The 16,918-nt window shown below is 36.5% G+C and overlaps 1 protein-coding gene across 7 annotated transcripts in view; it reads right to left on the bottom strand.

The window, feature by feature from the left end:
* Positions 1-808: 808 nt before the first annotated feature.
* The window catches only part of PLEKHA1 (pleckstrin homology domain containing A1), a 54,071-nt gene continuing 37,961 nt past the window's right edge, over positions 809-16,918 (bottom strand). For 3 of the 7 annotated variants that reach the window (XM_069566750.1, XM_069566756.1, XM_069566751.1), the window contains exons 6-12: positions 13,208-13,333; positions 11,883-12,026; positions 10,279-10,347; positions 8,274-8,338; positions 7,609-7,672; positions 5,829-5,918; positions 809-3,241 (exon numbers count right to left, since the gene is read on the bottom strand). In XM_069566750.1, coding sequence (XP_069422851.1) covers positions 2,927-3,241; positions 5,829-5,918; positions 7,609-7,672; positions 8,274-8,338; positions 10,279-10,347; positions 11,883-12,026; positions 13,208-13,333 — 873 coding nt within the window. In that variant the 3' untranslated portion in view covers positions 809-2,926. Of the gene's footprint in view, positions 3,242-4,527; positions 4,599-5,828; positions 5,919-7,608; positions 7,673-8,273; positions 8,339-10,278; positions 10,348-11,882; positions 12,027-13,207; positions 13,334-16,918 lie in introns of all 7 variants that reach the window. The other 4 variants (XM_069566752.1, XM_069566753.1, XM_069566754.1 and 1 more) reach the window with 2 other exon arrangements.

Here is a 16,918-nt window from a genome sequence, read left to right as displayed (position 1 = left end):
AAGTTTACGTATGGCAAATATAAACCCATCTAAGTGAGTTTACAGACATGTCCTGTGCGAAATGTCAAACCCCCCCATGAAAAGGAATATTGTTATCCAATCTGGTACTAAGCTGTTACATCATTCCATTTTTATATGAACATTTTCTGCCTCACTGTTAGAACTGTTCATACAGACACAAGTACAGCTTTAACAAGAAGTAAAAAGACGACTGAGAAAGGGATCTCTTTTTTCCTTTTTTGTAAAAGTAGCGAAGTTTTCAGAACTTTCTCATTTTTTTAATTAAAAACATTTAAAATACTTTTCAGAGAAAGAAATTAAGTTGCACCAGTTAATATATCCTTATCCAGTTTCATCAGATGCTGGATACCCAGCAGAGGTGGACTATTTGTTATTAGCAGCGGGTTTGCGAGAAGCAGCCTCTAACACTTAGTGGGGTGTTTTTACGAGTCATGTCCACAGCCCACGTGTGGATCAGCACGTCCTCTGCACTCATTTTTAGTCACCTCACACCCATCTAACTAATAAGCAAGCAATACAAGTGCAGCCCAGATGATTCAAATGATGCTTTGAACTCAACATAGCTAATATTGCCTTTGAGAACATGTTTTCTAATTAAGCAAAAATAAGCTCATTTTCCCCAAAACACTCATCTTTCCTTGCACAATTTCTTATCAAGTAATGCCTTTCCAAGGCTACCAACTAATTAGCCTATTCTTAAACATGTAAATTCACATCAATTAACCAAACATATTTTGTATTTGTTTTATTTCATTGTTTACACAAGAACTGAATCAGTCCCAAGAAATAAGTTAGAATTAATTCTGAGTTTATTTTGAAGCATTACAGTGTTTAACCAGTTTGACATATAAAGATACCAGACATAAAAGTAAACATCGGGAAGCACACATATATTCCCATTCTGAGAGAAGACATGTTATATATACAGAAAAAAATGCAGCAAATATTAAGGTATTCAAAGTAATTCTTTGACAATTCAGCTGTGACATATTTACAAGAAAAGTATATGTTTTAAAATAATTAAATAATTTCATAGAATTATAAAAGTATTGAGATAAATATTAGAAGACCCTGACAATCACAAGAACATTTTCCTATGCTACTGAATGCAAGGGTAGTTCTATAAAAAGTCCCAAAATAGAGCTAATATTTTGCCACTATGAAATATATCAAATTACCAATACCAAAATATTAAAATGAACATGCAGTGTGGAAGCTATACCAAAGAAAACAGCATTAGGCTCCTGAATATCGTCAACTGTCTGCACAAGACTTCTTCGGTGTGCCCATGAGAAAAGAGCTTTCTAAAAGAGCCAATGAAATGGATGCATCTGCAGAGAAAATAACAACTTAAAACCTTTCCATTCTACCATTTTCAAATGTAGCTGCAAAAAAAGAAGAAAAATCTAAATATAAGTTTCAAAAATAATAGCTTATGAATAAAAATGTTGAGTGGTGCATTCTTTATGCATTTGGATTTTTAAACTGATGCTATGATAATTCTAGTGTAACAGATAGTAACCTCTGGACCCCACTCTGATTTAAGAAATCCACTCCCACTTTCTCGCTCTCAAACAAAAAGTCATCTGAGAAAATGAAAAGGAGAAACAGCGACATGTATGAATTCGAAACAAAACAGTACTGTAATATGGCAAAATATCATAAAAAATAGCAGCATATGAAATTCAAGACTATTTTCTTAAAGCGAATGTTTAAGACTGAACCGTAGAAACAGTACTTGGTCAAACTGGTCTATTATTCAACACCTGAAACTAACGATATTTGTTAGAGAGGAGCTTATATTTTTGACATCCCCATGATTAAATGTATACTCAAATTTGTGCTTAAAACATGTATTGCACAGAGAGTAGAATAACAACATTCTGGTATCTCTAACACAAAATGGTATGCTACTTAGCACATTAACTTATGCTACTAAAAATTAATTTTATCCCAACTGTTTAAAACCAATCACATAGGACTTTTGAGCACATTAATCCCAAAACATTCCTAAACAAGATGAACACTTGACTACAGGTTACTAGTGACAAAAAGCAGAGGCTACAACCACATGACTAAGGGCAGTATCTTTACATATAAATGAGGTCTTCCACTGATTCAAATATAGAAGAACTATTTACAAAATTTTGACAAGAAAATCAGACCTCCAAGAAATTTCATACCAAATAATTTTCACTGAATAAAAACCAATGACTGTGCTGTACATCTTGACTAAGATTTTACAAACAAATGTCCAAGATATACCTGTCTGAATTCTAATTCTCCCCTTTTCTCCAACAGTACAACCCACAATCCTCACTAACAGTTCAATAATACCCTCTCTATGCAAAATGCACTACTCACCTTGAGATCCAGAGCATCAAAAATGGTTATCGTTTCAAAACTGTCCACACTGTAGTATAAATTTTACAGCACCACAGACGTCATGAGTTTAGACATCTTTGTCTGGCAATATTTCAATCAATAATATTAACCAGTAAGAATGTGTAGAACTGAACATTTAATAGGAAGTCACAGTAGCATTTTTAAAACAACCAAAGTAATTAATAAGCATTTTTTCATGTTTTAAATTGTGAAGCGGTTAAATTGTCAAATTCACTAGGAAAAAGTGTCTCACACACACACACACACACTTTTATCATCCCAATGAGAACAAAGCTTCAGACAGTTGATACTAACAGGGCTTTTTTCTTTCTTTTAAAGAAATTACATTTCGTTTGGCCACTTGCTAGCTTCCTGGCTTACCAGCTTATAAAGAAGATGGCGATGAGGCAGGATACTCTATACATTAAAACCCACTTCCCCTTTATCATCTTTGGCGAGAAGCCTTGTGAAAAGGACACTGAGGGCTGATGAGGCGGGTCAGGCTCCACGAGCTTCCACCTCACACGTCACTGACTGGAAGGCTTGCGTCATCCAAGTCCACGGGGTCACAATCTTGTTCCTGAGGGCCATTTTTACTTCGAGGTCTTAGCAGAGCTTGTTCGGTCACTTTGGAAGCTGGTTCTCTTGGAGAGACAGTCTGGACCTTGAAGTTCCCTGGCTTGACCTTGGCAAGAGATTCGTAAAATCCTCGCTTCTCCATGGGAAAGCTTGAGACCAGAGAGTTGCTGCGAGAGGCTGCGGAATGTGGGGCGGCTGCTGCGGCACTCCCAGAGAGGAGAGCGTGTTTGGGCTCGGAAGGACTGTTGGCATGCTCCTGCAAAGAGGAGTGGTGGTCAGACACAGGCAATCAATAACGACAGGGTTAGTAACTCAGTGTGAGACTTTATTCTCTGAAAAACAAACAGAACAAGACACACACAGAGCAGAAGCATGAGCCGTGCAGCATACGTGTGCAAGCTCTTCCCCAAAGCAGTGCATTTTTAGGGGTGAGTTTAGAGCGATGACAGCCAACAACCATTTCCACTGAGAAACCAGTTCTGTTACAAAAGTCAAATCTGGCAGCTCTGACACTTGAAAGGCTTAGTCAGCCTAGACTGGAATGCAGTGTACCAACTGCAACTGAACTGTGTTTAACAGGGGGCCTACCAGCTTTACCATTTTTACTTAAGAGTTTATTCTCAATAAACAGTAGGAATTATCCCATATGTTTTAGGAAGATTAAACAATGAAAATGTAGAATATAAAAATAAAAGGCAATTACTTTTTTAATAAGCAGAATTAAACATTTTTCAAACCTATTATTTTGTCTGGTAGCCTCATAAACTTAGTTTTTGCTTCCCTGAATTTCACCTGCAACCAATAATATCATAGTCCTTTTGCTTCTTATTTAACTGCATTTATTTATTTTTGCATATGGCATACATTCACATGGCTTGACATTTTAAAGAGAGCAAAGGGCACATACTTAAGCATTTATTAAAACTGTCATAAGATAATTTCAGTTGTGAATATTCAATACTCTTCTGACTAAATTAAATCTGAAGTTAACCTTACATATGACTATACCAAATGCAATGCCATATAGTTCCTAATTTATTGTGTTCATTTGTGACATTGGTGGCTTTGAAAAAAAAGTGCTACAAACAAACCACTGAAACACTACAGATTCCCATTGGATGGCTAAATTTCACCTAAGAGCTAATATGCAAACTATAGTAATATAGAGTTTATCCAATGCGTATGCACCTGTGAGTTTGTACATATTACCACAAACGTGCATTTCAAGTGGTGTAGCATAAAAAAGCTCCCAAATACATGAAATACAGAAATCGAAATTCTTGTGGCAACTCAGGAAATTAAGCTTTAGAAAATAGACAGGACTTTTTAAATTAGTAAAGTTCTATTTTGTTTTTCATTTTTTTAAATAGACATATCCAACCTGATGACTATAATGAAATTGTTTGCGTTAGTGTTGACAAAGTCAGTTACGATAACTGCAGAAGGCAGTTTGGTTAACTCAACTTTCTAGAATCAGCTGTGAGTAGTGAGTAAGTCCGGGCCCTCTAGTAAGAAGGCATGTGTGCGTGAGAGCCCACATACGTGCTGCATTCCCCAGTTCTTGACGTATACCTCTGTATACAAGGGTTCGACAGCCTTCTGGCCTGCCGCATCTGGAACACAGTGCAAAGCTAAGATTAGAGTTAACCTATCCTGGGGAGGGGAGGAAAAGAGACAGTTCTGCTGACAGTTAGAGACAGAGAGTCCACTTTGCCCCCACCACAAAGCACAAAACACAAACACCCTTCTCCAGCTTTTCCTCTTCCCAACAGATATTGTTTTTGCAGAGAGTCTCATACTTGCCTGCTGAAAGGTCACATAAAACACAGGTGGTTACAAAATTAACACCTCTAAAAATAATTTTTGAGCTATTCCAAAAAGGATATAAGAACTTTAAAAATGAAAAAAGATGGGCTTTTTTGTATTTACTGACCTAGAGTCATTTCTAACAAGAAAAGATTAAAAGACAGCATTACTGCAATACTAGCACTCCAAGAAAATACTAGAAGTGCAGAACATCAGCATCGACAATGAGCCCCGGTAATAAAGGCTATCATGCTATGTATCAGTGTTAGACTGCCTTCTGTAGACAAATATACTGCATTTGAAGATGCTCGCAAGTTTTCCATTCCTTAGTAGATTTGTATTCTCAGATCAGAGATCAGTGACCAAAGTATCCTAAAGCTAAATCTTATTCTTATGATGTACATGGTAAATTAAAAAGTAAAAACATATTCCTTACTGAGAATGTTTAGCTGGTTTAATCTACTATACTGCCACAAAGATAATTAACATAGTGAAAAGCAGCCTTTTAAATTAACCAAGTGAAAAATGAGCATGAAATGGAAAGAGAACATTATATTTAAGGTTCAAGCTGCTCAGCTGTCTTATGGCACTATTAAGGCAAAAAACCTAAACTGAAATTACAAGAAGTTAAAAAGGAAACTGAGAAAACTTCACAAAATTGTGTAATGCTACAACTAAAGGTGCCTTAAATGATTAGGTCAAATACCACACTAAGAGTTGGCGAAATTATACCAAATCTGGACCTACTAACAAGAACTCCTAAAACAAAACAAGGAAACGTTCATTCTTTAGTTGCCCTGCTTGTGCATTTAAGACAATACAATGCACAGAAAAGTTATGTATACATAACACTATAGGAAGCATTAAATTAGAAATGCATTATTTTTTTTTTTTGCAAGTCCAATCGGTATGAAAGTCAACATGCAGATAAATCTCAAAACAGAAAGAAACCAAAAGGATTAGGGGGGGAGGAAGAAAAAGAACTTGACAGGATCGGGGATCCAAGGGAGTATCACCCCAGAGAACAGGAAACATACAGAAGACGCTGATCTGCCGGGTCCCCGCTGAGCTACAATGGCACCTGAGACGGCTTTAATCCAACTGTGCATCTCTTCAGGGCTATCAGCCTAAGGGGAAGGAAGGATTCATTCAAGTTTTCCTCAAAATCAGCTCTTTTGTCTATAAATCCAATGTGTTCATCTTGGTAATTAACAGTGTCAACAACAAGATCAGCCTAAGGCAATGGTTTCTAAGAAATTTTACAAATCGCTTTTTTGAACCAGGTTTTGCCAGGTAAATTATAACACACAGAAGTAAGTTGGGCGCTTTTTTTTTAATATAAATTTATTTTAATTGGAAGTTGGGCACTTAATGTTCTAAGATGAGACACGTCAAAAAGTGTCAACATGAACAGTTTTGGAGAGAATACAAGAAGAGGAGGAAGTCAAAGACCTTCTCATTTTGCTCTCCAATCATACTTGCCTGAATTTTCAAGATGGATATTTATGGAATTGTGCAATAAAAAAATAAACCACTGTGCCATCATCTTATGTTATTTTTCTAAAAACAATTTCTAATTGTACCCTAAAATCCTAAAAGCGGTGTTGGCAGGCATATGCCAAAGCAGGCTCTTCCTTGATAGGACTGTGGCTTCCAATGTGCATTAGAAAAACCTTCCAATGACTTCAATTAAACAAGGCCCTCAGAGGGGTGGCGAGGTAGGGCCCCTTCTAGATTTAAGTTTAAAAATTTAAAGACACAAGTAATATTTTTGAACCAATGATAATAACAAAGAGTTTTTAAAAGGGAAAAACTTAAAGCAGGCAGAGGTAGAGTATACTTTCGTTCACCACAAGCAAGAGCACCAGTCTAGAAATCAATTCGGTAAAAGGCAGGTTTAAAAAAGCTCATGCTCTAATATGATTCCTGATCTAGAAACTGATCAGAAGGAAGTAAGACATCCAGACAAATTTATTCACAAAATGTTCACTAACATGTTATACCACAGTAAATGTACAAAAACTATGTTAATGAATGATCAGTAACAGTTCAGAAATAGTTTAACTGTAAAACACTCATATAAAAGAACATAGTTCTAAAAGGCTTTCAGAGAATTCTTAATGATGTGGGGAAAAGTGACCATAATATAGTAAATACGTAGGATATAACATTATATTGCATATGACCCCACTTGGTATAAAAAGATATAGCCTAATAAGAACAAAAGCTGCCTGAATGTAGAATTCTATGTTTTATAAAGCACCTTTCTCTTCATGTATCTGTATTTTTCTACATTTTCTGCAAAAAGCATATGTAACAACTTTTAAAAACAAAACTAAATGTTCTTATAAAAAAAACTTTTAAGTAAATGAATGTGTTAAATAAAAAGCATATTTTAAACTTAAACATAGGATACCTATCCACCATTAGTGAAGTAAGATCTACTATTTACTTTTATTATGTATATTTGAGTCCCCCTTTTTAGAAAATTACCAGAAAGTGATATAATTGAAATTCCAAAATATGTGCAAAAATAATCCAAATTGAAAATACAGACTTAGCATCTAAATAGCACATTTCCCTTCCTCCATATAAAACTTGATTCGATTCAATTAATTTATAGCAAAGAATATCACTTTGCTGAACATATGATCTACCAATAACTTTAGATACAGCATCATCTTTATTAAGTTGGCAATTACATTTGTCATATTTTTCCTTACTTCTATGACCAACACGTTTATTTATGTTTATTTCACCTCTAAAATTATTAATTCCTTGTTAGGAGGATCTGTAATCTCAAAAGAAGTATCTTACCTGCACATAGAAAGTTCGAGACGATGTTACAATTTCAAAGAGGTTGTCTCTCATCATTATGTCACTGTTAACAAAACAAATTTTCCAATTGTACTCAAGCAGCAATTGTTTGATAGCTTTCTTTTCATTTATTTACCCAGTACCAAATACGTGTCAATAAACATTAAAGGTAAAATATTAATTTAATTGAAAAATGCCAAATTATCATTTTTCAATTTATTCTTGCATTGAATTCTACATTATTTTATACAGTTACATGTATTTTTAGAAAGGGGCAAAAACAACTTTAAAATCCAAAGTTTTCAACTGTGAAGAAAGAGTTTGCTCAAAGAAACAGTGGTACAGTTAACATATTTTCTTATTAAAGCTCTATTTTGCAGCAACCTTGAAATACTAAAATAATACATCTGTCAAGTATGACAGAAGTTGTTCATATTAAATTCCGTCCTTTCCATTAATAAGCTTAAGAACTGTTCCCTAATTTGCAGTTTTCAAACAAACAAACAAAAAAACTCAACATTTAATCTGAAGGCTTTGAAAGTTTTAGCAAAACTCACTGGCAGTAATAAAGAAAAATACCATCTGAAAGTGCATCAATTAAACTGAGGAACTATATACTGTGTGCTAATAGTTGTGTTAGGCACCAAGTCTGAGGTGGTGCTTACCTTTGCTTACATTCCTGGACTTTATGAACCTCCTTAAGTGGTATTACTCGGAGAGGTTCCTTTTCCTATTGGAAAAAAAGCAAATAAACAGACATACATTTTAAAAATCTTTCCAATCATTAGCTGCCTTATTTGGAGATCTATTGTGAAAATCATGCTTCCTTCCTGACGCACATCTAAGACATAAATCTACCTACTTGAACCACCTAGCATTAGAAGGGCGAAAATATTATAACCTTATATACACTGTGGTTTGAAACAAGGAAACTGACATATAACCCATGTTCACATTACTGATGTCCTAAATGATAATGTAAGCTTATTAAAAGCCAATAACCATCCATCTTTTCCTCGATGAACCGCTATGGACCCAGTGAGTACTTCCTCAGAGTACTTCTTTTTTTCATATAGAAGGGACCAGAGTAGTAAATAGCCAGCTTCTGAGTTAAATTTGTCATTTTAAAAACACAGTTTATTAAACATGTACTAAGTGGCAGGACTTTAAATGTGCTGGGTTTTAAATGTGTCACTTTCTACAATCCTAGAATACATGCACTATTATTCACCTGAGCAAACAGGATTAGATATACTAATTACTTCAACTAAGGCTACAAAACCAGATACAAGATTCGAGTATGACATAACTAGTTCCCAATTGGCATAGTATTCACAGTATTAAACATTTCATGAAATACTATACTGTATTTCACTGAAAATGACATACCACTGAGTTTAAGACATACCATTATTTTATGCAGCACTAAGAAAATCATCAAACTAAGCACAAGTACAGCTTCTGAGACACCAAGGCTGGTACTTTTTGAACCAAGTAGCTACTGCTTCCAGCTAAGACTCTTAGATTTTGAAGTCTAAAAAAGGGTCCCAAGCTAAAATGGCTATTCCTGTTATGCTATGCCATTTTTCAGTTCATTCAAAAATACTTGTTGATTATTTTCTAAGTACCAGGCGCTGTGATGATAAAAGGTTCCAAAAGAGAATCTTTGCCTTCAAGAAGCTCGTGCAGTTAACTGGTAAAGACAAATATGTACACAGTAACAAACCACAGTGGGACGTGTTATGCCCGAGGTGGGCATCGGGTACCACATGTGTAAAGGAAAGGCATACAAGTTGTTCAGAGGAAGAGACACCTGAGATGAACCTTAAAACATGCCCTTCCTATTCTCCAGTGCTCTGTTGTCCACGAGGAGTCACTAGCTCTGCCTAACTATTTGAATTAAAAGAACACTAAATATGGCCAGTTTTAACTTTAAAATTAAACACAGTCAGGATCCTCAGTCACAGTGGCCATATTTCCAGCTGTATTTTTCAGCCACAGGTGCCACTAGCTCTGGCCAAGGCAGACGGCAGAACATCTCTATCAGTGCAAAGTCCACCTGGACGGTGCTGCTCCGTGCCGTCATCAAGGCATATGGTTCCTCTGTCAAATGTCCGTCAGAGAAGAGGTAGAACTGCGTTCAATTTATCCAACAAACTACTGCAGAACACAGATCACATGACAAGAGTATTTTAAATAAGGATGCTACTCAAACAAGTGAAAGAGAGAACGTCAATCTTTGATTCTACCTTCAGATGGGACAAAAACATCTTATGTGAAGAAAACAAAAGAGTCAATCTGAAATAGGAAGAGAAAATGTCAAGGGAGGGCAGGGAAGAGAAGGCAGAAATACAGAGGGTCAAATGTGAACTTTTTCCCATTTCCTACACGGCCCCTTTAAAGGAAATGTGTAGACTGAGGGGTTCCGAAGTTTTTAATTCTTTCAGAGTAGAATGCCTTTGAAGGTACTCTCTTTTTACCTAAGATGTATTGAACGAAAATACCATTAACCAAAAGCATCACAACAAAATACACTGAACTGCATATATCTCCAAAAAAAAAGAATTTAATTATTTTAAAAATAGAAAACAGGACAAGAAATTATATAATTACCACAGTGTAACACTTCTAAAACCTTCTTAAAGCAACATTTATGATAAAGCAACATACCAGTTCAGATTTGAAGTAGCCTATTGTGTTTTCATCCAATTGAAAGTATCTTCTCTTCCAGTTTTTCATCTACCAGAGATGAACACAGACATGAGACTTCTGATTCTAAGATGTCAAATGTTAATAACCACTTAATTCTTCTGATATAAACCCACAATCAGAAATGTCAAGCACCGGAAAACCTCACCACCCTCCCTTAGAAGAAGAGATACAGGAAATTTCATCTCTTTTGCTACTCAGGCCTTGAACTTCTAATTCAACTTTGGTGCTTGGCTTTTAGCTCTTATTATATGATTTTATAATATAGCCTTACATTTTTGATGCTCTGAAAGTTAAAAAAAAGAAAGCACTCCCCTACCCCCCTCCATCCCCAACAAAGTAAAGCCTGTCAAGAGTTCAACAGCAAGCACAGGAAATGTTATTAAACTATATCAAGCTTCTTCATCTATAAAATGCATGAATCCTCAACAGGTACTTTATAATACTAACTAGTAAAGTAACATGTTTAAGAAAGTGAACCTACTCTGTATAAACATTTTTTGTCAATGAAATATAGTTTTTGTGAAAGCACTTCAGATTTTCTAAGGGTCAGTATTTTGGATTTAAGAGTACAACAGAAAGGAATGTCTCCTTAAGAGGCCTAATTAACACACAGCCTGATGAGAATTCTGATTTGATCTACAGACATGCAAGAATGAAAAACCTTCAGCTTTCACCTTCATTTCCTGTAGCCTAAAGAGGGTCAAACAATTAGGAGTGAAAGAACTTGCCTTGGTTGGCCTGAGCTCATCAGAGTTGCCAGAAGTTATTATATAAGATCAAGCAGAACTGCCAGTAGATATTTAAGTAATATTTTTTTTTAAATTTTAAACTTTATTTCTGAACTTCGAAGTTTATTTTCTCATGAAAATCTATAGATTTAGTTCATATTTTAGAAGGGTACTTTGGAACTGAAACAATACTGGCAAATGTGCTTGCTCTTTCCACAGTTTCTTATCACCAATCTGTTATCTGGGCCAACCAGTAACAGCTCTTACTAATGACGAAGTGCTATGCTGTGAGCTCTCTCATCTACATCTTTCAAAAAACGTTCTGGATGGTAGGCTTTGTAATACTATTTTCTACATACACACACACCAAAAAACACAAAAACAAAAACTGAGAGCCTGAGATGTTAAGTCAGTAACCCAAGGTCTCAGCATTTTCAACTTGGGTCAGCCCAACCCTGTACCAAGTAAGTGATCCACACCCCACCCTCCTTGCCCTCCTTTTCTGCCATCTCCCTACTACAGTTCCCTTTCCCTGACCCACTCCCAAGGGGGTTAAAAAATCAACAGAAACCCTTCCTGGAATAAATTTAAATTGTTAGGAAAGCTCACTTAAAATTGCAGGTTAGTTGTAATGGGCATTAACTTACCTAGCCGCCTACAGACCAAGAAAATAATAGCACTGAGTTTTGAACACAGAATAACCCCTATGGCCCTCTCCTGACTCCTGGTCAGCAAGCTGGTCTTTCACAAAACAAAGCAAACCATGTGTATGTTGACAGTTTGCTAAGGCATACTCATTTTTCATTATTTCACATACTGTGTTAAACTACTCACCACTGCTCCTTGTTTTACACAATATCCAGCTTTGATAACTGCACTATCTGAAGGTGGTTTAGGAGTGAAGTAAGGAAGATGGCTTTGTGACCGCTTCAAATTATTTCTGTCAATAGTTTCACCACATTCATTTACTTCTTCTTTCTAGAATGAAGCAAAATAAAGTCTTTTTCTTGCTTGTTTAGCTTAAAAGCATACTTGCAGTTCATGCTGTTCTCCCAGCAATCTTAAAATCCATTAGTCAGGAAAACAGATCTTCAAGTATTTTCTAATTAATTTGAGATACTTAATCATAACCTTTAACAACATTGATTAAAACTGATCTCTATCTCTCTTTTTCTGCAAAAGTCTTGCCACCAGCACTTTTTTTTTTTTAGGGGATGCTGTGGTTTAACTTTCTAATTTGAAATAATTATAAATATTCACAGGAAGTTTTAAAAACATAATGTACAGGAGGTCTTATGTGCCCTTCAACCAGTTTCTCCAAACAGGGAAAACTATTCTATGGCACATTATCAAAACAGACACTGAAACATGTCATAGACCTTGCCCACATCTCCCCAGTTTCACACGCACTCACCTGTCTCTGCACATGTATCATTCTAGGCACTTTTATTATCAGATCTGTGTTCCCGCCACCACCACAGCACAGAAGTGTTCACCACCACAAGGCTCCCTCAGGCTGCCCCTTTAGAGCCTCCATCCCCAACTGCTTGGCCCCCACTAATCTGTTTTCCATCCTTATTGTTCTGACATTTAGAGGATTTAATACAAATGGAATCATCACAGTAGGTGGGCTTTTGAGATTGGCATTTGCCACTCTGTATTATTCTCCTGGGAATTCATTCAGGTTGGTCCTTGTACCAATTGTTCGACCCTTCTCACTGAGAGCAGTAACGTCACGGTTTGGACGTCCCATTGGCTAAATTACCCATAAAGGGCACTTGGGTTACTACCACGTTTGGGTGATTAGGAATAAGACTACCACATAGTCATGATAAACGATGTGAAATAATTTTTGGTGACTTAGAAAATGTTTCAGACCTAAGGGGGAAAAAGAGCAGTTTACAAAGTATTTCTATTTCTAGGGGGCAAAAGGGCCTGGAAGAAAGGCTCAGAAGAAAACATGTAAAGTGTTAAATGCTGTTTACCTATGCTTTCCAGATTTTTTACAATAAAAACATACTTCTGAAATAAGTATAAAAGTTTTATGTTTTAATTACTGCATTTATTCAATAAAGATGTACCATTTGACTTTTGATAACAATACAAAAATCACTATGCAGTAGCTAAACCATCACACAACAGAAGAACTGACTTCTTACCTGAGTTGGGGTAATGATGGGCACTCCACCAACAATGTCAGTTCTGTACGAGACCTGCTTCTTTCCACATTCGCCTTGGCGACTTGGGTTATCAGGATGAGGCTGTGAGTCTAACGGCTTTGGGACCTAAAACAGTAACTTCATGAACCATTTTGCAAAGAGCATTATCTGAGACCCTCTTTTATCACAGAATTTCCAACCAATCATAAGTCTGTATACAACTGGTATATGTAAAAATTATATATATATATAACCCTGTAAGTTTTCATACTGATTTTTCTTTTACAGTATTTATGACACAGCCATCATTTACCATGTGCTTACTTGGGCAGGTACTATTTCATATATTTTCCCTTTTAATCCTCCTGTCAATCCTATGCATAGGAGGAGCATCACCACAGCAGTAAGAAAACAGGCTCAAGAGGCATCAGGGAATGTAAATCCAGATCCTGGATGGTCCACGCTCTAGCTCAGCTTGTATAACTCTCTTTCTCATTTAACCACTGTAACGACATCCCCACTTTATCAGAGCACTCGAGAATGGATCATAGCTCTGTGCTGTTACCTCTCCCGTCCCTCCACTCCTGCCCAAGACTGTGCAACACCCCGAGGACAGGGGATCCGTCTCTTTAGATGTTCCCCTAATGGCTTTCTCCCCAGGCCTTAGGCCAACCCTCCACTCTCTCATCCATAATTAAACTATAATACCAGTCATGGGCAGGAACAAAAGAATGAAGGAAATAAGAAGGACAGGGGAGAGAAATGAACTCTGGAGGGGAAAGTTTCCTGAATTCTTCTAAGAGATTTTATCTAAGAGGTTGCACGTTTTGGAGAGCTTTTTAAAGACAATATGACTACAGACAGAATTTTACTTGCCAAGATCCGCAAAAATACTTAAGAGAGAAAGGGCTATATGAAGTTCACTATACCCAGAAACACTATACCCAGATATGCTAAGGAAGTCCCAGTGTTTTCTAGTGAAGAGCATCATCTGCTTCAATTATTCTGACAGAGAAAATGTGGCCATGTTAGCCATAAGAACAGAAAAATGTACTAGAAGAATTTGAAACCAGAGAATTAGCTCTCCAACATTTGTATTAGCTGCAATGTGCTGCTTAAAGGTGACCCATATGAAAAGTGGCTACTCCCTATTTTAAGAAGTTGAGGGTTTAGTCATATGTGAGAATTTCCTAAGAAAATACCTTTAATATCTCCCTAAAAATATACTAAAATTTACATTTTTTTTCATTTTTCTTCTAGAAATGACAGTATATTAAAAAACCCTTGCCTATACCATTAAACCCACTGTTTCTCATTTATCCTTATAACAGAATGCTAAGTACAGCAGCATAAGTCCAATGTTATAGTTCAACAACTGACTTAGAATTGCATTTTACAATCAAAATTATCTAAATTGCAAACATTTCTAAGGGAAGAAAAATATAAGCAAAATACTCATGAATATAGTAACTCCCTTAAAAATGCTGAATGAAAAGCTAGCTCTCAAGGCAGTCATTAAAATAAACACATTTTCAGAACCAAAAAAACCAGTCAGGCAACTTGTAATAAGAATCAGAAAAGTGACCTCACTAGACAGATGGGAAATGTCAGACACTGAACATTCTTGGTTTCACTGCTGACTGCTTCCCCTCTTCCCTGCTTCCCATCCCTGATTGTTGTGATCGTTTTTCTGCGAGAGATTTGCATGTATTTTTGGCAAGCATCTGCACATGATCCTAATGATAGGAAATTCTAACAGCAGAAAAAGAAAAGGTAAAAATGACTAGAGAAGAGATGAACAAAATGGCAAGCCTGAAGACTGAAACCTAAAACATTCAAGAACAAACTCCTGGATGTTAGGACCTTTCTGAGGGCTCTACCTACAGGCTGAAAAACACAAGTATAAAGTCTTACACTTTGGATTACATATATACACCATCTTGGTAAGACAGAAGTCCTGTATTCAGGTTATCCTATGTACTCCCAGCTGCCAATTAAAATGGAAAAAAAAAAAAAAACCTGTGGAAGTTTAGCCATAAGTTCAAAATACCTATTTTTAGATTAAAATCAAATACTGATTTTTTTAAATCAAAACCTACAAGTGGGAAAAGATACTATTTTTAAAAATAGTAGGTTTCTATTTAAGAATATGCCATATGCATCTTGGATATTCCTTAATAATCAATAGGGGACCAGCCCCACCATATTTATAGTTATCAATATAAATAGTTGAAAGTGTACTTTGAAAGTTGACTTTCCAAATTCTAGTCATCAATACTTCCTTCAAGGCTGGTTCCTCTCAGTTCAGTTCAGTTGCTCAGTCGTGTCCAACTCTTTGCGACCCCACGGACTGCAGCACACCAGGCCTCCCTGTACATCACCAACTCCCAGAGTTTACTCAAATTCATGTCCATTGAGTTGGTGATGCCATCCAACTATCTCATCCTCTGTCATCCCCTTCTCCTCCTGCCTTCAGTCTTTCCCAGCATCAGGGTTTTTTTCCAATGAGTCAGTTCTTTGCATTAGGTGACCAAAGTACTGGAGTTTCAGCTTCAACATCAGTCCTTCCTATAAATATTCAGGATTGATTTCCTTTAGGATGGACTGGTTGGATCCCTTGCAGTTCAAGGGACTCTCAAGAGTCTTCTCCAACACCACAGTTCAAAAGCATCATTTCTTTGGCACTCAGCTTTCTTTATAGTCCAACTCTCACATCCATACATGAACCACTGGAAAAACCATAGCCTTGACTAGATGGACCATCGTTGGCAAACTAATGTCTCTGCTTTTTAACATGCTGTCTAGGTTGGTCATAACTTTTCTTTCAAGGAGCAAGCGTCTTTTATTTCATGGCTGCAGTCACCATCTGCAGTGATTTTGGAGCCCCCCAAAATAAAGTCTGACACTGTTTCCCCATCTATTTCCCATGAAGTGATGGGATCGAATGCCATGATCTTAGATTTCTGAACGTTGAGTTTTAAGCCAACTTTTTCACTCGCCTCTTTCACGTTCATCAAGGGGCTCTTTAGCTCTTCTTCACTTTCTGCCATAACGGTGGTGTTATCTGCATATCTGAGGTTATTGATATTTCTCCCAGCAATCTTGATTCCAGCTTGTGTTTCCTCCAGCCCAGCGTTTCTTTTGATATACTCTGCATATAAGTTAAATAAGCAGGGTGACAACATATAGCCTTGATGGACTCCTGTCCCGATTTGGAACCAGTCTGTTGTTCCATGTTCAGTTCTAACTGTTGCTTCCTGACCTGCATATAGATTTCTCAGGAGGCAGGTCAGGTGGTCTGGTATTCCCATCGCTTTAAGAATTTTCAAAAAAAAAAAGAATTTTCCAGTTTGTTGTGATCCACACAGTCAAAGGCTTTGGCATAGTCAATAAAGCAGATGTTTTTCTGGAACTCTCTTGCTTCTTGGTTTCTCTACTATTGCTCTTTCTCTCTTTTTTGTAAGTAAGGGGAAAATTGTTTTAATGACAGCCACCAACACACAGTCACACAGAATTCATCAGTGAGGAAAGCCATGAACTATGATGCTAGAGGATGGTCCATTAAAATGGCATGGCACCATAATTAACAAGTAGATAAATAATCACCATTCCCTTACCCACTGTCCTCTAATCACCTCTATTCTGAAACCATATACTTCCAAAACCTAATTTTGAATTTCCAAAACTTTCAAGTTTATATATTACATTGTA

This window comes from Ovis canadensis, chromosome 22 (assembly GCF_042477335.2).
Source record: "Ovis canadensis isolate MfBH-ARS-UI-01 breed Bighorn chromosome 22, ARS-UI_OviCan_v2, whole genome shotgun sequence".
In the NCBI taxonomy this organism is placed as follows: domain Eukaryota; kingdom Metazoa; phylum Chordata; class Mammalia; order Artiodactyla; family Bovidae; genus Ovis; species Ovis canadensis.
This window is presented reverse-complemented; position numbering and strand designations above follow the sequence as displayed.